General features: G+C 34.9%; 1 protein-coding gene across 7 annotated transcripts in view; it reads left to right on the top strand.

Moving 5' to 3' along the window:
• SCN3A (sodium voltage-gated channel alpha subunit 3) overlaps positions 1–24,648 on the top strand; it is a 114,644-nt gene that overhangs the window by 22,438 nt on the left and 67,558 nt on the right. For 5 of the 7 annotated variants that reach the window (XM_028509183.2, XM_028509187.2, XM_028509194.2 and 2 more), the window contains exons 2-9: positions 4,284–4,597; positions 9,475–9,593; positions 11,174–11,263; positions 15,203–15,331; positions 16,224–16,315; positions 17,188–17,460; positions 17,668–17,731; positions 24,412–24,553. In XM_028509183.2, coding sequence (XP_028364984.1) covers positions 4,334–4,597; positions 9,475–9,593; positions 11,174–11,263; positions 15,203–15,331; positions 16,224–16,315; positions 17,188–17,460; positions 17,668–17,731; positions 24,412–24,553 — 1,173 coding nt within the window. In that variant the 5' untranslated portion in view covers positions 4,284–4,333. Of the gene's footprint in view, positions 1–4,283; positions 4,598–9,474; positions 9,594–11,173; positions 11,264–15,202; positions 15,332–16,043; positions 16,136–16,223; positions 16,316–17,187; positions 17,461–17,667; positions 17,732–24,411; positions 24,554–24,648 lie in introns of all 7 variants that reach the window. The other 2 variants (XM_028509184.2, XM_028509195.2) reach the window with 1 other exon arrangement.

A 24,648-nucleotide genomic window follows, 5' to 3' on the forward strand; every position in this document is an offset into this window, starting at 1 on the left:
TACTACTAAGCTAATTAATGCAAGTTTTAAGATCTTTTTCTTTTAATTTTGAATGTGGTAAATATGGATAGATAAGTGCCCCCATAAACAAAAGCTCTTTTGAGGTCATCGATAATATTAAGAGTATAAAGTGAAGCTGAAACAAAAACTTTTGAACTTTCTTTTGAGAGAGAGAAACATTGATTTGTTTTTCCTAATTCATTGCTTGTATTCATTGGTTGCTTCTTGTATATTCTCTGACCAGTGATCAAAACTACATTTGGCATATTGGGACGGTGCTTTAATCAATAGGGCTCTCTGGTCAGGGCCCTGAAACCAAAACTTTTGAAAACCATACTTGTAGGATCACTTCCTCCTTGTCTATACTTTATACTGCCATCATCCTTCTAATCTTCCAATTGACCATGTCACTCCCTGCCCACAGCTTACCTTAGTGTTCTCTGCAAGACCCTTAGTAATCTATATCCTGCCTCAGTTTCTGGTCCTTTTTCTTACCACTCCCTTTTAGGCACGTTAGTCTCCATGCATAATAAACTCCTTATAGTTCCTCCCAGACTCCCCTGCTCTTTGTTACCTCTAGGTCCATGTACTTGCTCTCTTCCTGCTTAGATGTCTCTACAGATATGTCTTCCTACCTAGCCTCCCCAACTACCACCACCACAGCTCATTGGTCAAATCCCAAATAGTTTACAAAACCTACCTCATTGTCACTTCCTCAGGGGAACTTCCCTGATCCATACCTCTTCCTCTCTTCCCTGGGCTCAATAAATTGCTCCCTTTCATGGAGTGCAGATAATAGCCAGCTGCGTATACTTGCATTACAATTATTTGTATAAATACATGTCTCTTTCAATAGACTGTCAGCTCCTTAAGGGAAGACACCATAAGGGAAGCTTGCTTAATGCAAGCACAATATTGATGCATAGTAATCTGTCAATAAATATTTCCTGAATAAATTTTCTTAATTCCCTTCCAGGTTTGAAACGCTGTGGTTCATCTCTATAATAGGATATTTTGAACCACAATCTTTTTTATTGATTAGCAGAGGGATGGCTTTGCTTGACTCACACACCTTCGTACACGGACACTGGTTTTAATCAGAGATCATCTTAGATTTTCCTTTCTTATCTTTTTTTGTCCTTGAAAGGACAGCTCTGGAGAAAATTTGGTATATTAAATTTGATCTATTTTAATAAATTATAATGCACATATATTCATTAATAATATATATTCCACACCAAGACATCAGTAGAAATTAATTTTTAAAAGTCTGCTCTAAAAGGAATATAAAATTATGTAAGAGCTCTGTATCATAAGTTCAGGAAGAACAAGAAAGAAGGAAAAAATTTAAAATAGAATTAACATTAAAGTAGAACTTCCAAAGAACCATGAGAGGTTTCTAAACAGCAAAGCTATAGACGAAGCCACCAGAAACTCTACTTCCTGTAATCTTTAATGTCTCAGCCTATCAAATAGTTCCCCTTGCCAAGGAAAAGCTGAGTGTCGGGGAGCTAGCCTGTTTCTCAGGATTTGAGAAATAAGAATATGAGAATTTCAAAGAGACTTCTTTACTTCCTCTTGACTAAGACTCAAATTATTTGTTCTAGCCTTCGTAAATGAACATGAAGGTAAAGGACTATTTATTTTTAAATAAATGTTAATGATTTTGTGACAGTCCTAGTTCCATGTCATTTCCAAGAAACCAGAGTCATCTCCAAAGATTATTGAAGGATTTCTATAGTAATTATTTTTAACCTAATTTCATTTTAAAATTTAGCAACCAGGAGACTCCAATTAAATGAACATAATTAAATTAGTTATTTCTGTATGGCAAAATATTGCCACATATTTGAGAAGCCACTTCAATGGCACTGAGGATGAGGAAGGTTAAAGGACATAGGCCAAGTATTAGTAACAGACTCAGTACTAACCCAGATCCCTGGTTCCAATTATTACATATTTTTCATTTTTTGTCAATAAAGAAAGCAAAATCATTTCAAGCTCACGTACAAAAGTACCTTTCTTTTCCCCTAAGAAAGCAACCATATGTCATAGAAATTTCTCAAGACATGTTTGTCATGCTGTTTCATTTCCAGTTAGCACTTGAGAAGAACTTTATCCATTCAATTCATGACAGGTGATGAGAGACAGGTGAACTGCACATCTCTGGGTATTAAAGGCTCACAGTTAAGGGCAAACTCCTTCCATACGCAGAAGTATAAAAGCTGTGATTATTCCACACAGCCTAGAGCTGGATTGATTATGTGGCCATCAAACCTGACATAAAATAGCTGAAAACAGAAATTCTGCTGTAAATTTAGAAGGCACAAAATAAATAGTTGATTGTTTTTGAGTAAAACAGAATCACTTTTCTTTAACCTTCTGATTTATATTCACACACCACTCAATGAAGTACCAAAAAAAAAGGAAAAAGCCCTGTTCTACCTCATATCAAAAGGTCTTTTCAGAACTAATAGGCAAAATGGCACAATTTTTGATGAGTCTAATATTTTATAACTTATTTAAAATATACCTTTATAGTAGTAGGAAGTATAATGATGTTATATTATAAATACAAATTCAGTGAAAGAAACAGCTATTAAAATCCTTTTTTGTCATTAGAACAGAACAGGAAACCTGTAACCCTGATTAAAAACTCAAAACACATACAAACCTATATAATTTTTCTTATGTTACTCTAAGTTCTAGAGTTTCCCATTATCCATGCAACAGACTGCTGAGGCTTACAGAGCCATTTAGGGATAAACTACTATGGAAACTATAATAGTGCGGGGGCAGAGGCTGGATGAGTAGTTGGGGACAGGGAAAATGTCACAGATGACTGGATGATTGCTTTGATGCCATGGTTTTAGATCACTCTACAAGATGATTGGCGTACTTGTATTTTGTTGTTATTGTTTTCCATTTTCTATCTTGACTTTTAAAATGTGATTTTTTGGCACAGTGCAAAATAAAATAACTGTTAACTTGTGTTTCCAAATTTATGTAGCTGATTTCCTGTATTTTTGTCAGTTCTGTTACACTTCTAGCAGATCGAATCTTTCCCTTTTCTGGGAAATTGAACAGGACCACTGCATGTATCGCCTGCTCACCCCCACCTCCTCGCCAAGTGGTAGGCACGTGTGAACTCTGTACTCTGCACTTTCCAGTGCATTTCTGGAGCTCTGCGATCGGCCGTGGTTCCAGCAAATCAAGACCGTATTTAAAGGAGAGTGACTTGAGTTGTGAAAATGCTTGAAACCGCAACAGAAGTAATGGCTGCAGGAACTGAGGATAATTAGATCATGATAGTCAACACTAAAATAGTATTTCCTAATTCCAGAAACTATTCGAGACACTTAATGTAAATTAATTCATTTATTCCTTACAATAATGTGGGAGGTCGGTTCTCTTATCCCATTTTATAGATGAAGGCTGAAGCACTGAAGGATTACATTTTGCAAAATCATGTATCTCATCAGTGGCCAAGCCAGGGGTTTAGGACAGAGGGAATCTAGCTCCATAGTCCATGCTTTTAGCCGCAATGCCAAATATAGACTCAGAAAGAACCTGAAAATCGTCTTGCAATAGTTAAAGACCAGCGGGTTAGAAAAGAAAGCAAATATAAAGGGTGGGGCCAAAGTAGGTTTACAGTTGTGAGCATGTGAAACACAGAGATTATTCTTGTATTATTATTTATTTATTATTGTATTATTTTCCATACAAACAATCGTAAACCTACTTTGGCCCTGTCCTGTATTCGGTCTTGCCGCAGAAGATGCCCCAGAAGGATCCAGAATGAAAAGCTAAAAGGACAGAGTTTCAACCTCCCTGTCCCTGCTGAGAGTCAGACCTTGCCTGGAGAGCCCATGGTCAGTGGTGGTGATTACCAGAACAATTTTATGAGTCGGTCTATAATATTGTCATGTTGTCAATATTCTTTGGAGAGTAAGATGTGATAAAAGGAGAGAGAGAAATGAATCCTTAAGTTTTTTGACAAGCATTATTGGCATTACTCTTTTTACCAAAAGTACGCTATACTGTATCTTGGCTCAAAGGCCTCAGGACAGAGTTATGATAGATTATAAAGTTAGCTTATTGAAAATTATATTGAATGAGGATGTTTCCAAGTTAAAATTTGTAGTGCAGCCCTACAAGCACTACTTAATGTTTATACTTTTAAAAAAGTTACTAGAGGAAACATTAAATAACATCTTGGTTGATTTTCTTAATCCCCCTCACTCACTGGCTTTCCTAACTCTCACCCCCATTTCCTGTTGTAGGGAATTCTTATGCAAGAAGCTAAACGTGATTAAATGTGCAGGATGAAAAGATGGCACAGGCACTGCTGGTACCCCCGGGACCTGAAAGCTTCCGCCTTTTCACTAAAGAATCTCTTGCTGCTATTGAAAAACGTGCTGCAGAAGAGAAAGCCAAGAACCCCAAGAGAGAACAAGACAATGATGATGAGAACAAACCAAAGCCTAATAGTGACTTGGAAGCTGGAAAGAACCTTCCATTTATTTATGGAGACATCCCTCCAGGGATGGTGTCAGAGCCGCTGGAAGACCTGGACCCGTACTACATCAGTAAGAAAGTGGGTGTTGATTTTATACTTCTGAAAGTTTAGTTATACTTCCAAAGTAAAGTCTTTAATTAAACACTTAACACTAATATACTTTTCTCAGGCTCAGATACATAATACATCACAATTTTCTGTTAAAACTTTATTTTAAAATGAGCAGTAACATATATAAAAAATGGTCAAGATTTGGCAACAGTGAAGATATATGAAGAGATGGACTATTTCTACAACTTTACAGCAATTATGATAGAATTAAAATTGACATTCACAAAGCAATAAATCTGATATTGCTGATGTATTTAAGCACAGGGTGTACAACAGAACTGTAGCTAGGCAAAAGAAGAGTTTTGGGCAGATGTTATTTTTTAGTTCTTATTTGTCTTGGTGTTACTGGTGTTAGAATAACCACATAATTTTGTGAGAATTAGCTAGTTTTTTTAAACCAGCTGTGCAGTATTTTATAGGATATATTTTTGAAATGATGATAGATTCCATGCTTTTTAATCAAGTCTTTTGATATTTTGTAATCACAATTTATATTTCACATTCACAAGTATAAAATGGGTTTTATATAGAAATAAAGATAAATTAATATCACCATGAGTTGATAGGTTACAAATGAAAGAAGACATCGAACACATTTATTAGTTGAAGTCAGCTCCTTTTTAAAAAGTGGCTAATAAAAATGCATTCTTTAAGCAGTGTACAATTTAGCTTTGTAAGATAAGTGATGGCTAAAGGAACTGACAATCAACCATGCAGACCTATCCTATTGCTCTAAAGGACTGCTTCTCAAGCTTGCATGCATGTACTAACACACCTGAGTGTATCGTTAAAATGCAGGTGCTGGTTCTGGGTGGAGCCTGAGAGCCTGCATTCCTGACAAGCCTCCGGGTGGGACTTGAGCTGCCACACTCTGAGCAGCAAGTTTTAAAATGCTCTGTTTGAAGCCATACACAAAATTAAGTAGTTAAACAATTCTTTTTTCCTTTTAAATAAGTTTCATAAAAGGTGGCATTTAGTATAAACTCATATATTTCTAAAAGTAATTTATTCCAGCACTTTTCTGTAGAACTGAAAAAGAAATTTTTGAAATTTAGTTACTGTACTATGACACACAATAATGACAGTGAGACATCTCCAATAAACCAGGAGACAACTCTCCTCTGAAAATCATATATTTGCAAAGATACCTTCAAGAGACAGGGATATCACCTACCCTGACATGATTAAATGTGTTTGTTACTTGAAGAAAGGGAGTGTCTCTAAGAAAGGGAATTGGAAAAGTTAATGGGGAGAATACTAAGGATTAACATTAGCAGTTGCCAAGGGAGATAGATATTTATTTAATAGTATCCCTGAGAGCATTTTCCTCCCAAAATAAAGGCCACTTACTTTCCTCTCAAAATTGGGGGCTTCATTGGGCTACCTGGGATGTCAAACATTCTGAGTCATTTAATTCAGTTTTTTTAGACTCCAACCTCAACAAAAAACCTTGTTATTATGATTTGTTTTTCCATACATCTGGTCAAAATGAATGATTGTGCTGGTTATGCTGTTGTGATTCCTGCAGTCCATATGAAAGTAACATATCTTATTGTAAGTAAATGGGTTGGCGTTATGCTTTTATATGCCAGACTTCAAGCTTAGTTAATGTGAGCCTGCTGCTTGGAAACAGAGCTGTTCTCTCTGTGCTAACAAAGTCAGCGTTATTGCCTCCCTGTCTGAGAGAACCGGACTTGGACCTTCATTTAGTCACAGTGGCTATGACCCATTTTGAGAGACATCTAGACTGTTTTCTTACTACTGTTGGCTGCACTGCTTTCCTTTATGAAATATCTATAAAATGAAGAATGAGATGCTATTGCAGAAAAATGTAGTTTGCGATTCTTAGGATAAGTGGGGCTCGTGTAAGAAGCTAATGGAGAAGTTCTGGAAGTTTAAAATATGGTATGAAGCTTATGTCAGTTCTGAAATAAAACAGGTGAAAGTCATTTTAAAATTGTAAAGCATTATGTAACTGTTTGCTGCCATTAAAGATACATTTGCATACCTAATTTAACCAGATGAGCAGCACCACAATATATTTTTATGGCATTTAAGTTCACCAGGAAATAACTTAAGAAGAGGGGCAGTGATAATAATAGCTAGCATTTGTGGTGCACATGCTTTGTCAGGCACTGTTTTAGTAGAACTCAGACCTGGAGTATCCTCTGATACTCCAAGAGCCAGTTCTATGTTAGGACCATTTTACAGATGAAAAGAGAAGTCCAGAGAGGTTCAGTAACTTGCCCAAGGCCACATGTTATAAGTAGTGAAGGCAGGATTTGGACCCAGGTAGTGAGGCTCCAGACCCATAGCTCTTAATACTAAGCAAAACTATACATGTTCATTAATATCATAAAATAAAATGTTAAAAAATTAGTTGTATAATTTTTTGAATTTGCTGACTGATGTGGTCCTTTCTACTCATAAATGTAAAGCTTATTCTTGCACCAAGTAGTAAAAATTTTTGTAATGCTATATAAGATGGGTGTTTACCTGGGGGAAAAAAGCCAGCACCATTCCAGAATGGACAAGGACCAGTTTAACATTCTTCCAGCTATAATATTCATCACCTTGTTAGAAATATATAGTCTTTTTTTTAAGTCACCTCATTATTTATTACTTGAAGACCAGATTTTGGAACTGATGCTATTTATCCCTCTTCCAGTGACATCATTTTCTCAACTATTTTCAGTTTAGGTACATCTCTGAATAACTCTCTTTTATTATAGAGGAAATTAGTATTTTATTCCTCACATCTTGGGATTCCAAGTTTTCTTTGTGTTAGGTGTTCTTTTTCCAGAAATAAACTGGCATTCTGTTCTTCAGGCCTGCTCTGCCCAGAACCTGTAAGTTCAGTGAAGATGCTATTGGCACGCCACATTTCACCCCATTAGTACCCATAGGCTGATCTTGCAGACAGAGCATAGAATTCTACATTTAAACTGTTTCTTTCCTGAATTCACTTTGTTTTGGGATATTTTTCAAAATAAAATCTTCTTCTATTGTCACAAGCGACAATTGCTTTTTCAGGGAAATTATTTCAGAAAAGTAGAAGCAAATGTACCATGAATTCTGTTGACTGTATTGTCAACAGACTGTTTGACTGTATTAGAGGTTCTAATCGTGGGAATGCAAGAAAATCCTATAATGTCCTTGTTCTTCAAAGGTAGTCTTCCCAGCATTCACTGTCCCTTCTGGATAATCTCAATGCTAATAAAAAAGCAGTTTACTTGTCTTCTTCATAGAATTGTTCAAATGTATAGAGTGCAGTTCATAAAAAAAATGGCTGGTTAGGTAATGGTTGTCTCCATAGGCTTAAATACAAATGGACAAAGTTGTTTTCTCTACCTTTGCAGTCACAGTAAAAATGTTTCTGACTACCTATTCAAACAGAGCATGTTCTCAGTGAACATGAATGGATAGGATACAGCCCTTAGTTAAAGGGTAAAACATCTTAAGTAAATGAATACATAGATGTCTTAAGGTGAATGACACCCTAAAGGTAAATACATATTACCTTTAACACATAAAACAAGTATTTACCTGCAAATAACACTATTAAATACTGTGAAATATATGGAGGAAAAGATCACATACTTTTTATGCTCAATAATTTATGACAACTTCTAAACTGGTTGTCAGTGGAATGAACCTTAAGTGTAAATTGCTGCTTGACTATAATTACAAGCAACCTGGAATGTGTGCAAAATAATATACTAAGACTTAACTGGTAAAGAAAACAATTAGGGAGTGATCAGAAGGCAGTGCAGTTTATTTGGAAAGATATGATGAAAGATGTGATTTTAATAGCTGAAGACATTCCCAGAGAATAGGGGTTTTCAACGCTGGCTGAGTATTAGAATCATCTGAAGAACTATTAAAACATAAGCATGTCTATGGCTATCCTTCAGAATACTGGAAATTTTAAAATCACCTCAATTAACTCTAATATACACACAGGACTAAGAATCTTTCAACAGTTGGACATTTTAGGTGGAAGCTTCTTGTCATGTCTGTTACAGTCCTGGAATGGGAGGGAGCTACCATCAATGACCTCTCAGGTCCCTAGGATTCTATGACACTGTTTTTCAGAGTCAGAAGAAGTTGACAGGTTGTGAGTGGGATTGACAAGTGGGTTGAATTGGCTGGAGCAGAGTTACCTTGGTGGGAAAAAATAAAAGATTAACTTATATACAGTAGGTAATCACTGGGTAGCATAGCCTAAATGCAAAATTGATGATTGAATTGATGATCTATGGTAGGATTTTAGCCATAGAATGCTCTTTGGAATCCTGTATTTCAGTCCAGTTTTCAGTGTAACTGTCCCTTCTCAGTATTACCAGCAGATCCCTAGAATCAGTGAAACCAAGTTTTGAACACTTTAAAGTAGGACAACTGCTGTAAGAAAAATAGAGCCTTCATAAAAATTGGAATTAAAAGACTTGATGTAATGAAAATATTTATAAAAGGTTATTTTAATAGCAACATGTACAGAATAAATTGAAAAGTTACCAAAGTGGTAGACAGATGGTAAGCTTTAAATAGAATTGGAATCTGTAATGTTACCTTAGAACTTGGTAAAAATTTTGAGTAGGATATTAATTTGTATCATAAAATTGGACTCTAGAGACAGATTAGATGTTAAAGCATATTTTTTATTTGTAACTATACATTATTTTAGGGGACAAACACCTACCATATTTCTGGTTATGATATATACCAACTGGTTTAAACAAACAGGTTTGAAAAAACAAATCAGGTAAAAAGTTCTTCATGTGTGTAAGCTCTTCAAATAAGCCACATGCCTAATCTATTAATTTTTTTCCTGTTTTCTTTTTCAGACTTTTATAGTATTGAATAAAGGGAAGGCAATTTTCCGATTCAGTGCCACCTCTGCCTTGTATATTTTAACTCCACTAAACCCTGTTAGAAAAATTGCTATTAAGATTTTGGTACATTCATATCCTTTTCATGTGAATTTTCTAAATGTTGCTTCCAGTGGTTGACTTTTTACAAAATGTCATTCTTTCTTTAAAAATACATTTAATGTTTCTTTGAGGTTAATGGTAAATTGTTGTTTGATCTGTTTTTCTCATTGTTTTCTGCTATTTATAAAAATTATAGAATGACTATTATATTTATACACTTTTATATTATAGAATGACTATTGTGTTATAAAATGACTATTGTGTTTTAGAATGATTCTGGAAGTAAAACTGCAGCTACGATAGCGAACGTGTAAATGGAACACAGTGTGCCGTAGGAACAACAACAAAGCTCCTCAGGTCTTTATTAACCTCAGTCAGACCATATATAACCATTGCTGATGAAGCACAGTCTATTGTATTATAATCTGTATTACTAAATGTTCAAACTCTTTCTTGCCTTAATAGGCTCTGTATCCTCAGCTCCTGGGTCCAGCTGTCCCCTCCCTTCCTCCTTTCATTCATTCCTTCTTTCAGTAAATATTTTTAAACCACTCTGTGCCTGTGTATCTGAACTAATTACAATGATAGTCAAAAAGCATCAGTAAAAAACAGAATAGGTGTGGATTTCAAGAAAATTTTCAAATAAGTATGATAAAATAGAAGAAACTCCTTTGAGGCAGTTTCAAGAATAGGCACTTCATATGGGCAGATTCAAAATAGTCTTTTATTAAAACAAATAGAGAGACAGAAGACTGGTTACCCTAGAGATAGTGCAAATAGAACTGAAAACATTTTGAGGTACATTTAAATTCTCTTGTTCTATGGTTTAGTATTGGAAAGTATTTACCGTGTTTTGCCATGTATAATGCTCAGTTTTTGCCCAAATTTTTGAGGGAAAAATAAGGATGCTCACTATATAAGGCTCTAATGGTTACAAACCACAGGTGCAATAATGGGTATAATAATCCTGTGCATAATGCACACAGAACCATGGAAACATATTACATGCAGCAGAATATAAAAATAAATTATCCACCTCAAAATAACCATAAGCTTCTTGAGAGTGAAGCCTGGATTGAGAAGCTGAGAAATTATTACATTAATTCTCAGGAAGATTTCAAAATAGTGTTTATCTGTTTATTCACTATAAGATTACTGGAGTACAAAGTTACAGGAGAATTCTCAATCAATGTAATCCTTGACTATACTAGGTTATCCATTATTTGGCTTTTTATGTCGTGTTCACTAACATTTTCAGTTGGTGGATGTTTTAAGCCCTGTTACACTGATCTTACACTTAGCCTCCCTAAAAAAGGGTCACTTCCCTGTGCAGTGCAATTTCACAAAACTGATTGGGATGCAAAATTCCCATTTGCTTGAAATGAAGATCTCTTCTTCTTAAATTCAGTTTTGTGAAGAAATTATGTAAAATGTAAAAAGAGTGGACTAAGAACATATGACAGGATTTAAATTTTCCTATTATTTTTGCCATTGTTTTAAAACAAATAATAAATAAGATCAATTTCACAGGTAATTTGTGTTGATTTTTTTGTGTTGGATCATTGTAAATGACCATGATAATGTATTAGCATTTATTCCTTAACTAATCTACTTTATTCAGCATGCTTATCATGTGCACTATTTTGACCAACTGTGTATTTATGACCTTGAGTAACCCTCCAGACTGGACAAAGAATGTAGAGTAAGTAGGAGTGACTTCTTGCAATGAGAAATGCACACTCAAATTCTCTAGCAATCTCTTATGGTTATGGTCTGACTTATGGTTTCCACTTTTTGAAGTCAGACTAAACACTGCTAAGAAAAAATTATTTCCATAATATGAAGGAAGATAAGGGAAATTCCTTGGGGGAGTTTTTCTTCTATGAGGTAAGTATTTTTTCCCAATGAATTCAAGATAGCATCTGTTTAAGAAAGGTTATAAATAGTATACACTAGCTACTAAACAATAATTTAGCATGAAAGTTAATACTCAATCAGAGTTATATATTGTAGATAAAATAAAATGATCATTTGAGCAATTTGATGAATAAAATTATTTTATTCTATTATGCTATTGTTGTTATGCTTTTTATTTTATTTTATTTTTAGAGAGGGGGAAGGGAAGGAGAAACAGAGGGAGAGAAATATCATTGTGAGAAAGAGAGAAACATCAACCGGTTGCCTCTTGCATGCCCCCAATCAGAGACCTGGCCAGCAACCCAGGCATGACTGGGAATTGAAACAGTGACCTTTTGGTTTGTAGGACAATGCCCAGTTCACTAAGCCACACCAATCAGGGCTATTATTGTTATAGTCTGGTAAAATAGACTTAGGTGTTAGCTCTATATTAGTATATTAGGCATTCTGATTGTATGTTATTTGACAAAAATACATTTAGGTATTTAAATTACTTAGATGTTTATTTGTATTCAAATATATAGTTTACTTTGACACAGCATGTATGGCAAAACACTGTAGATGTGTTCCATAAAAGAAATAAAATGTCTCTGCAAAAGCATGCTCAAAAAAAGGGGGCATAAGAGGAAAATATAATAAAGGAAAATCACTCAAAACTTAGGAAACTTTGTAATTAGAACACTAATAAAAATAATAATAATAATCCCAATGAAAAGATACTGGTCCAGTCAACTTTCTGTAGATATTTGTATCTAAAATCTCAGCCAGCAACTCCTTTGCAATCTCAGTCCTTGAGCTTTCTCTCTTGAGAGCCTGGAAACATTTGGGAGATACCATCAAAGTAAAATATTTGATTGAATATTTTAAGAGGCATAGTAGTTCTTGGGCATGTTAAACTATCCCTGCTCACACTAAAGAAGGCACTTCTGTCGATTTTCTGCTTTAGTATTAATGTCTTTTATTGCTCAGGATGTTCTATTTAAGTGTGAGGAAAAGATGCCCCTAATTGTTTCAAAACATAGATATGCTAGAGAAAATTGTGCATTAAACACAATTTCTGCATTAGAAAACATTATCCCCCAATTTATGTCACATATGAGGTTATTAATGATAAACAGCATGTGTTTTTAGTGAAACAGAAAATGTTTAGATTATATAAGCTACTCTGTATAGTATAATACAATAATTACATATTTGGTTTATTGAAAAAGTTTTAGTATGATTTTTTATTATTATAGTTTTAAAGTAATGCCCAATAGGAAATAAGATAGATACTATGATAAATCCTGCCACTTTTATTTCTGTTTTTATAGATTTCCAGGAATATTTATTGTACAGTGCTAAGTCATCATTTGCCAATGATTTAATACATTAAAGATTATTTATAGTAGCTTGGAAATGCTCCCTAGAAATAAGTTAGTAGAAAAATCCAGTTGAAGCAAGCCATTTAACAATATTCTCACTTACCACTTATGATTTGGAGGTTAACAAATGAACATATCTATGTAAAAGCATTCTGTGTGTACTTTTCTCAACAGAAATTATTGAAGCATTTAAATATATATAACTAATTTTAATGTAACATTATTAAAAGATAGGTAAAGATGACACCTGAATATTATCACTTGAATATTCAGGTCTGTCTTTTAAAGTAATTTTTAGAGTTGACAATATCCATTATCAAAATAATGTTGGCCTTACAAATGTTGTTCACTTACATCTTTTGTTTTGGAAAGTTTTCACAGCTTTCCTGACCAATTATCTCTAGTAGGAAAACAAGAAAAATATTGGTGGCTACAGAAATAAATAATCCCACAAAACCCAAAGTCCAATGAAGAGAAGACAACTCAGCTCTGACATGAAGACAGAAGTCATGCTAGCAGAAACAGTCCCTGTACAAAGAGGTGGCACACACAGATGTGGCCTGAGGACCACATTGTATATAGCGAGGGTCATATTATGTGAGACAAGGCCCTTTTATGGACATAATAATTATGGGGGGAAAAGAGCTGGTCAGAATCAATAGGATGATTAGAAGCCTAGTGGCACAGAGCCAAGAGAACTCAAGGTGTCCTTGATTCTCACTTACCTGTTCAATCTAGTATGCTAATAGGCAAAACACCTGTTCTGTGCAATCTGTCTCAGATGTTAAGCTCTAGGAATTGCTTCCTTAAATAGCTATCAACACTCACCATATACTGCAAGTATCCCAACAAAATGTCTTACTTTTAAAAAAAAGGAAATGAAGTAGGAATTTTAATCTTACTCCTAGCAACTGCAGATTACTTATAATTGTGTACAGATAACCAATAAAGCACCAACCACTAATATGATAAATAGAACATGTGAACTATCTCTTATGGCCTTTTACAAGGCCAGCTGTCTCCCCAAACAGAAATGTCTTGATGATTATGTGTAACACACAAAGAATTAAAACAAAAACACTAGTAAACATAAGCTTAACATCACAAATTATATCTCTTCCTAATAAAGTCAGTTCTTGTTCAGTTAAGATAGCAATTAAACATATTCCTTGTGAAATCAACTAAATTGGTTGGAAAAGGAGGAAGAATGCTCTTGGGAAAACTAGACGTGAAGATATCTGCACACACTTTTCCCTGATTTCTTTGTTCCTCATATGAGAGAATTTTAACTCTTCTCATTTATAAAATTCTAGTAGGCTGGAAAATACGATTTTTAATAAAAGTAAATCAAATCTGTGTGGCCTGGGTGAAATAGCTGAAGAATAAATTTAAATTGTACTTTTTAAAAAGAACACAATGTTAAAAAACAAGTACTTCAACTATTTTTGGAAGAAACAGAAATAACTTATATTGTCAACACAAAAAAGGAAATGCTAGAAATGCACTCTATCAAGCAGCAAATGGAAAAATCTTTCATTGTTTTGGAGGCTGATTTTGAATTAAGCATGTTTAAGTGATTTGGCCCAATTGCACAGAGAGAGTAGCTGGTTTGAGGTTAGATTCAGGGATTTTACCTCTGAAATTTGGTAATTGTGTACACATATATTTAAATAGTAATGAATTGAAAAAGTTACTTGTGATAATATATATGTATACATAAATATGTATAAAGAAAGAGAAAAGAAGTGTTATAGCTCTGTGCCTCTTAAGTTTATTTTCTAGATTAGACACATAAAATATTCCTAAAAATAATTCTAATCACTAGAAAATTTGGGTGAAATCTATTATTATAAATAAACAAACTCAAGAAATGTTACCTCTAGAGCTGTACCATCCAATGAGGGAGACACTAAACTTTATGTGGCCGTTGAAACTTGAAATTTGGCTTGTCTTAATGATTGAAATGATAATATTTTAAATATATTGGTTTAATTAAAATATAACAAAATTAAATTCACTTGTTCATTTTTTTATTTGGCTACTAGGAATTTAAAAACTACATTACACAGCTGGTGTTATATTTCAATTAACTTTGAGTATTCATAAAACACATAAAGCTATTATTTTAAAACCTAAGTAGTAAACAAGATCTTATTTTGGGGGGAAAATATTTTCTCTTTAACCCTTTACTCAGGTTTGTAAGATTAATTAAACTAGTATATTATCTTTGATAGGTGAAAATAGGAAAAAAAATTAGTGAATGGAAAAAAACACACAAAAATAAGATTTGCTGTACTTGAAAATATCTATACTAATAGTTCAAACAAAATTGTTAAATTTTCTTTGGATGCTTTTCTTAGGTACACATTTACTGGAATCTACACCTTTGAGTCACTTATAAAAATCTTGGCAAGAGGATTTTGTTTAGAAGATTTTACATTCCTTCGTGATCCATGGAACTGGTTGGATTTCAGTGTCATTGTGATGGCGTGAGTATTTTTGAAAAACCATCAGGTTCAAAGAAATAAAGATAGTTGTAGCATAAATCAGGTGGTTGTGACATATTTTAAATGTTGATTGTGCTTCTTAGCTAAATTAATTACATGTTTCATATATATATTTTAAAGATTTTATTCATTTATTTTTAGAGAGGGGGGAAGGGAGGGAGAAAGAGAGAGAGAGAAACATCAATCAGTTGCATCTTGTCTGCCCCACAACTGGGGACCGAACCTGCAACCCAGGCTTGTGCCCTGAAGGGAATCAAACCAGCGACCTTTCTGTTTGTGGGATGATGCCTAACCAACTGAGCCACACTGGTCAGGGCTATGTTCCATGTATTTTGAGGATACATATTGTAAGATATATTTATCTGGTAAATGAGCAAAAAATGGAATTACTCTTATGTCAGATAGTCTTCCACGTCATCAAAATGATGATGTTATTCAGTGACTATAATTTAATACCACCAACTGTACTTTGATTAGTTTTGCAAATAAATTTGCTCACATTACTAAAAATTAAATTGAAATAAAGCAACAAAATTTTATTCCGTAGAAGCAACTTTTAGCATATGGCACTTCGTGCTCTAACAGCAATTGCATTTATTAAACTCAAAGGGCTTTATATGCCAAACCCAAATTTCATTCTTTATTTAATATAAACTTTGCCAAAACTATCAGTAACTCTGATTTAATTCTACAGGTATGTAACAGAATTTGTAAGCCTAGGCAATGTTTCAGCTCTTCGAACTTTCAGAGTCTTGAGAGCTCTGAAAACTATTTCTGTAATTCCAGGTAAGAAGAAACTGGTGTAAGATGGTAGGCCCCTTGTATCTCCAACTTTTCTTGTGTGTTGTGTTTGTGTGTGAACTCCCCATTGCAGATATGTGACAGAGTTTGTGGACCTGGGCAATGTCTCAGCGTTGAGAACATTCAGAGTTCTCCGAGCCCTGAAAACAATTTCAGTCATTCCAGGTGAGAGCTGGGTTAAACACCGAGGCTGACTGAATAGTTTGTAATAATACTGAAGTTAAAATCATGCTTATTAACATTAGCCTTGTTGCTTATTATTCGTATATGTCACCTTCAAGAATGCTAAATGATTTTTCAATGCAGTTCAGTTCTTAAAATTTTAGAAATTACATGCTTATTTATCAAGTCAGCCTTTGAGTTTAACAGAGAATTGCATGAGATGTCTATTAAAAACTAGTAGTTTTGCTCTCTCTCTTTCCCTCCCTCTTTCTCTCTCTCTCTGTCAGTATCTTTCACTCTTGAGCATGCATTTATGATGTAAAGTTTTCTCTTTTACGTTCATAAAAATAGCTCGGCTACCATGGCTTTACTAACAGATATGGATGTTGCTATTCACTGCAGATGTTTTGAAAATGGATCTTCTTTTTAGAGAAAAGATTATTATTAAACAGTATGCACATGGCTGCTTTTATCATTTTAAAATGTGTTTCTTCCCCAAATCATTTCTACTGGAAAGCTAGTATAAAAGATGGGTTGGGGAGAAATAGCCTCATGAAACACAAAATCTGAAATAAAAAAGTAATGGTAAGTTTGCCTTTTCATGTTCATGGCAGCATGTGAAACCACACACACAAAACTGCCTGCCTAGATCTTTACCCTTTCCTTTCTAACATCCAGAAAGCTCACCGTTCAAACATAAAATCTGCTCTTCATCCATCTCTCAAACCATCTAGTTGTCCATCACGTTGGACAGACACCTAGCAGCCAAACAAGTGTTTGGTGGGTGGGGGGCAGGGAGAGAACGTATGTGACTAGTAAGAGGACGTTGTGGGTTGGCCCTACTCCTCCGATGACCTTTCATTCTCTCTCCTCAGGTTTAAAAACCATCGTGGGGGCCCTGATCCAGTCGGTGAAGAAGCTCTCTGACGTCATGATCCTGACTGTGTTCTGTCTGAGCGTGTTTGCTCTGATTGGGCTGCAACTGTTCATGGGCAACCTGCGGAACAAATGCTTGCAATGGCCCCCGAGCGATTCAGCTTTTGAAAGCAACACCACTTCCTTCTTTACTGGCACAATGGATTCAAACGGGACATTTGTTAATGTAACAATGAGCACATTTAACTGGAAGGATTACATTGAAGATGACAGTAAGGAATATTGCTACATTGTTAACCTTAGCTGTTGCTGAATGAGTTTTCAACTACAAATAGTTGAGGCTGTGGGTGTGAAGCCATTTTTGTAAATATACTTTATTGGTGTCCCTTTTGGAAATAACCAAGATAGTCAAACTCTCATTATTCCTAATGTCAATAGGATTGATATGAAATGAAACCATTTATTCTTTATATCAACAGGTCACTTTTATGTTTTGGATGGACAAAAAGATCCTTTACTCTGTGGAAATGGCTCAGATGCAGGGTAAGGAACACATGGTTTTTAAAAATATAGAACACTTTGGGGAAAAGCAGATGAGAGAAAATATATAAGCGTAGTGTTGCATGTATACAGTAAAGAGTGGTGCCGCCTACCTGGGGAGCACCTTCTCACTGGACTGCTAGCAGTTCTGAACTCAGAGGCATCAAAGCCATCCCCTCTGGGAGAAGAGCTTTTCTGCAAAGTTTCACAGTTAAGATGTACTTGCATTATTGCTCAAAAGTGTGAAGGCCTAGAGTCTGGCTTTTTTATAAACATAGCAGAGCCGTTTAAAAAGTACAGGGAGGGAAACATAAGATGGGCAGCTTGGTGAAGGTATGTGTTGATGGAATAAGTTTTGATGTGGCTGGAAAAGATCCAGGATATATAACATAGTCTTCAAGGTGTAAGCCCAGTTGGGAAACTACTTTGAGAGACTTAATATTCTTGAAATATTAAGATATTTATAATGTTATAGCATAAAGCGATGTGTGCAAAGAAGCCAAGTGACAGATGTATGTCAAGAGCATGCTCCACTCTGAGTGTGTATACTTACCAGTTCTTATTGGTCAAATTCCACCAGAACAGATGCTGCAGTATCTTAGTCATCCTGCTAGTCTCTCATACTTAACATATTTTCCTGAGAGCATTGTAAATTAATTTTAAGTTAGGATAGAGGGTGAATTTTTTGGAAGCCAAGGGATAGAAATAGTAAGTGACTCTTAGAGCACAGAATTACAGAATATCTTTTGAGTCATCCTAGAAAATTGAAAACTGGTTTCGCCATAAAGATCTAAGTGTGTTATTTAAAACATATACCAGTCATCGAGATGAAGATTAAGGGAATTTTTTTCCTGATATTTTCCTGAACCGTTGTTGGTAGAGTGTAGTAAATAAGAGCATAACTTCTAGAGTTCACATATATCTCTGTTCAAATCCTAACTCCACCATTTACAAACTCTTTGACCTTGGAAAAGTGTCCTAAGCTCTCTGTACCTGAGTTTCCTTTCTTTCTAAAATGAGGAGAGTAATATTGCTTCCATTAGGGTTATTATGGCGATAACCTATTATACAGAAAGTGCTTGGTCTAGTACCTGTTTCACCATAAGCATTTATTGCATTTACCTATTAATTTTCATTATTGTGGTTAATATAAAAGACTAGATAAAACTTTGGGTAAGGCTGGCTAATGTGTACTCGATTCCAATTAAATGATAATAATCACTTCTTTTTACTGAGTACCTAGAATGAGTTAGCTAATTTCCATGGTAAAATTGATACCTGCTCTATTGTTAAATGTCAAATAAAATTCTAAAGATATATACCCAATTTTAAGACTTCCTATAAGGCCAGAGTAATTAAGACAGTATGGTACTAGGAAATTATAAGTATATAGATCAATGAAACCAAACAGAAAGCAAAATAAAAAAAAGTAGACCCACCCAAACATCGTTAGATACTTTTTGACAAAGAAGAAAATGTACCTCAATATAGATGGGAAAGATTTTTCAATAAATGTTGCTGAAACAATTGGAGATGCATGTACAAAAAAAATAAAATGAAATAAAACTAGATACAGATCTTACACCCTACACAAAAATTAACTAAATTTTAATCATAGACCTAAATGTAAAATACAAAATGATAATGCTTCTTTAAACAAACAAAAAAAAAGAATAATATCTATATATGACTTTGGATTTGATGAGTTTTTAAAAAATATTTTATTTATTTATTTTTAGAGAGAGGGGAAAGGAAGGAGAAAGAGAGGGAGAGAAACATCAATGAGTGGTTGCCTCTTGTGTACCCCCTACTAAGGGCCCAAACTGGCCCGCAACCCAGGCATGTGCCCTGACTGGGAATGGAATAGGCAACCCTTTGGTTCACAGGCCAGTGCTCAATCCACTGAGCCATGCCAGCCAGGGTTGATGATGATGAGTTTTTAAAGTAACAATTGCCCAATCCATGAAAGAAAAAATAAGTTAGATTTTATTATAATTAAAAACTCCTGATCTTCAAAGACACTATAAAAGAAATAAAAAGAAAAGCCATTGATTGGGAGAAAATATTTGCAAAACACATATCTAATAAAAGGTTTATATTGAAAATATAAAAGCACTCAAAACCCAACAACAAGAAAACAGATAAGTTGATTTTAAAATGGGAAAAAAAATGAACAGACACATTACAGAAGAATATATATACAGTGGCTCAAATGATTATAGAAAATTATCAATGTCATTTGTCATTATGGAATTGAAAATTAAAACAGCAATGAGTTACTATACCTATTAAAATGGCTGAAATCCAAAACAACTGGCAATACCAACTGTTCATGAAGATGAAGAACAATAAGAATTTTCATGCATTGTTGGTGGGAATGCAAAATGGTACAGCCACTTTGTAAGACAATTTGGCAGTTTCTTATGAAATGAACATAGTTTTACCATACAACCCAGCAATTTGCCCCACTAGGTATTTAGCCAATTAATTTGAAAATTTATGTCCATACAAAAACTTGCAGGTGCGTATTTATAGCAGCTGTGTTCATAATCACCAGAAGCTGGAAGCAATCAAGATGCCCTTTGCTATATGATTAGATAAACAAATTGTTGAATACTCATAGAATGAAATATTATTCAGTGATGAAAAGAAGCTACCAAACTGCAAAAACAAGTGATGAAACTTAAATTCATATTGCTACACAACAAAGAAAGTTAGTATGAAAAAGTAATATTATACATGATTCCAATTACATGACATACTGAAAAAGGTAAACAATAGAGATGGTTGAAAACATATCAGTGTTTTTCAGGGATCCAGTGTAGCTGATTTGGTTATGCTTAGGGGATTTTTTAGGGTAGAGTAACTATTCTGTATGATTCTAGAGTGGTGAACATTAAGTATTTATCAAAATTCTAGAACTTTTACAGCACAAAAAATGAACAGTGTATACAAATTTAAAAAATCATTTGTGAGGTTGGAGGACTCCAGATTAAAATACAAAAAGTGACAAAATTATCTAAATATGCTTAAACTGTATAAAATAACCTCACTGAAGGAGGTGGGGAAAGAGGTGCTAATTTTAAAAACTGGAAATGAGTAGATACTGCAAGACTAAAGGCAAAAGGAATTGTACTCTAGTTGATAATTGTTTCTCATGGTAGTATAAATTAACAACCCTGAAATAATTATCCATAAGTCTATGGATAGCAGATGATAGAAGCCAGGCTTCTAACTTTTGGAATGAAAAATTTAAGATTAAAAAAAAGAAGTTTTACAGATCCTGTGATAAAATAGGAGAGATGAACATGACCTCATGTTTAGGTTAATCTAGGCATGGATGCATACACACAGAAATATATACATGCTATTAGAAACCAAGATTTGGGTGCTAAGTGTGTTTGTTGCAAAGGTGGTGACCTCACTTCTAAGGCCTTCAGCTGACAGAGCAAGGATATACACATACAGATACACATATTTATCTTGGTTTCTAATACCATTCTCCAATAAAAGAACAAGTGGTCTTTGGAGAAATGGCTGATTATAGCACTGGGGCAGGAAATATATGACGTGATCATGGAGCATCCTGTAGTTTCAGAAGGTAAGAAAGTGCTAAAAAACAAAAAGAAAAAGAACAATTAAAAACCACACGTGGCCTTGAGGTGATGTCAAGGAAATACAGGAATCAACTGAAGGTTCCCAAAGGCCAAAACTGAAACAATTTTAGAAATAAATAAATAAAATATAATTGGATTATAACTCAAATTAGAAACTGAATATCCATGGTACATACTCATATAAATAAATGAATATTGATATATACATAAAAATGAAAGATAATAAACAAATTTCTCATGCAGAAGAATTCAAAATATTTTGTGCACATAACTCTGCTCTTAAGAAGGTGAATAATGGAGCTCCAGCCAAGATGGAGGCATAGGTAGAATGCTTCACTTCCTTGCACAATCAAAAGAAGGATAACAAACAATTTAAAAACAATAAACAACAGAACTGCCAGAAAATCAAACTGCACAGAACTCTAACAACCAAAGAATTAAAGAAACATTCATCCAGAATGGTAGGAGGGGCAGAGACAGGCAGCTGGACAGAGAAGACCTGAGGCAAGGCAGCAGACCCCTGGCGGGGTGGGGCTGGCTGACCCAGAAACTGAAGACTCAAAACCTCTAACTGTAAAATACTGTAAGAGTTGCAAAGGTGAGAGAAACTGCCAGTCTCACAAGAAAGTTCTTTGAAAAGTGGGGCTAGAGCAGAGCAAGCAAGCAGCATTGTTCCCTCTCTGACCCCTCTCCCACAGACTGCGCCACAACACAGCAAAGAGGGTTGCCCCTCCCTGGAAAATACCTAAGGCTCCACCTCCTTACAACATAACAGGTGCACTGAGACAAATAAATATGGCCCAAATATGAGAACAGATCAAACTCCAGAAAAAGAGCTAAGCAATGTGGGGTATGATGACCTACCTGATGCAGAGTTCAAAACACTGGTAATCAGGATGCTTACAGAATTGATTAAGCTTAGTCACAAAATGAAGGAAGAAATGAAGGCTACACAAAGTGAAATAAAAGAAAATATACAGGGAACCAACACTGAAGTGAAGGAAACCAGGACTCAAATCAACGAGTTGGAACAAAAGTAAAAAATAAACATCCAACTGGAACAGAATGAAGAAAGAAGAATTCAAAAAGTGAGGAAAGTCTGAGGAAACTCTGGGACAACTTTAAACAGTCCAACATCTGAATTATAAGGGTGCTAGAAGGAGAAGAGGAAGAGCAAGAGATGCAAAATTAATTTGAACAAATAATGAAGGAAAACTTCCCCAATCTGGCAAAGTAAATAGACTTCCAGGAAGTCCAGGAAGCCCAAAGAGTCCCAAAGAAATTGGACCCAGGAGTAGCATGCCAAGGCACATCATAATTACGTTTCCCAAGTTTAATGATAAGGAGAGAATCTTAAAAGCAGCAAGAAGAAGGGAGACGGTTACCTACCAAGGAGTTCCCATGAGGCTATCAGCTGATTTCTTAAAAGAAACCTTGCTGGCAAGAAGGGCTGGAAAGAAGTATTCCAAGTCATGAAAGGCAAGGACCTACAGCCAAGATTACTCTATTGAGCAAAGCTTTCATTTAGAATGGAAGGGCAGATAAAGTGCTTGCCAGATAAGGTCAAGTTAAAGGAGTTCATCATCACCAAGCTCTTAGTGTATGAAATGTTAAAGGGACTTATCTAAGAAAAAGAGGATAAAAAACTATGAACAGTAAAATAACAACAAAGTCACAACTATCAACAAGTGAACCTAAAAAACAAAAAGTAAGCAAACACCAGAACTGGAACAGAATCACGGAAATGGAGGTCACATGGAGGATTATCAGCAGGGAGGGGGATGGGGAAAAATGGGGGAAAAGGTACAGGGAATAAGAAGCATAAATGGTTGGTACAAAATAGACAGGGGGAGGTTAAGAATAGTATGGGAAATGGAGAAGCCAAAGAACTTACATGTATGACCCATGGACATATACTAAGGGGGCGGGATACTAGTGAATGCAGGAGGTGCAGGAAAGAGAGAGAATAAATGGGAGAAAAAATAAACGGGACAACCATAATAGGATAATCACTTAAATATACTTAAAAATAAAAAGTAAATTAAAAAATTTTATTGTTCAACAAAAAAGAAAGAAAGAAAAGGAAGGTGGATCATGGCTCCCTGCTCCTTATGTGTGAGCTGCACATAAACATTTTATCCCAAATAGTGCAGTATGGAAAAATTAGAAGAGTAAATTAACAGTGAAAAAACCTGACAAAATACTACCTCAGTTCAGGTAATGAAGTTAGCATCAACAGTGATGTCATACTGATAGTTTGTAGCCTTGATGTGAAGTGACGATAATGATATTTTACCTCTGTCTTTCTCCCCCAAATATATAACACAACCCAATCATACACACAGACAAAACCCAAGTAGTATTTGACTAGTATTCCTCAAGACTGTCAAGGTAATATGAACACAAGAAAAGTCTGAGAAATTGTCATAGCCAAGGGAGCCTCAAGAGACATAATAACTAAATGCACTGTGGTATCCAGGATGGGATGTTAGAACATAAAAAGGGATGTTAAGGAAAAACTTGAGGAAATCTTAATAACGTATGGACTTTGGTTAATAATAATGTATCAGTATTGATTGAAATGTACCATAAGATATAAATAATATGAAAAACTGGGCATGGGATGTTTGGGAAGTCTCTATGCTCTCTTTGCAATTTTTCTACAAATCTAAAATTGTTTTAAGATATAAATTTTGTCTTAGAAAATTCTACAAAAGGGGTTGAAAGAAGTTCATTAAGCAGTTCCCAACCCTTTGGTCATTTCCTGGCTTTTCATTTTTAATTGTTGATCCTTGCCATTTTGTAAAGAGTAGGATATCAATGGTGTCAGAGACGAAAGTGTGTGGTTGCTGTCCCTCTGAATTTCTAAATGACTGTATATCTGACTCCCTGTGCCTAAATTTTCTGTTGGTTTTCTTAATAAATTTCATCTGATAAGAGTTTCACTCTGAGCAATTATCTGAAGAGTTCTGAAAATGAACAGCAAGCAAATTAACCAGACAGCAACATAGATTGCAATAACAGTAGCTGCTATGCTGACCCCAGCTTCATTGCTCTCTCCTGCAGCCAGTGTCCGGAAGGATACATCTGTGTGAAGGCTGGTCGGAACCCCAACTATGGCTACACAAGCTTTGACACCTTTAGCTGGGCTTTCTTGTCTTTGTTTCGACTCATGACTCAAGACTACTGGGAGAACCTTTACCAGTTGGTAAGTATCTAGGTTCATCTGGGCTCACATAACAAAATAACACATTTGGGTATCTTGTAAATAACAGAAAATTATTGCTTATAGTTCTGGAGTCT

The sequence above is a fragment of the Phyllostomus discolor genome, chromosome 4 (genome assembly GCF_004126475.2).
Source record: "Phyllostomus discolor isolate MPI-MPIP mPhyDis1 chromosome 4, mPhyDis1.pri.v3, whole genome shotgun sequence".
In the NCBI taxonomy this organism is placed as follows: domain Eukaryota; kingdom Metazoa; phylum Chordata; class Mammalia; order Chiroptera; family Phyllostomidae; genus Phyllostomus; species Phyllostomus discolor.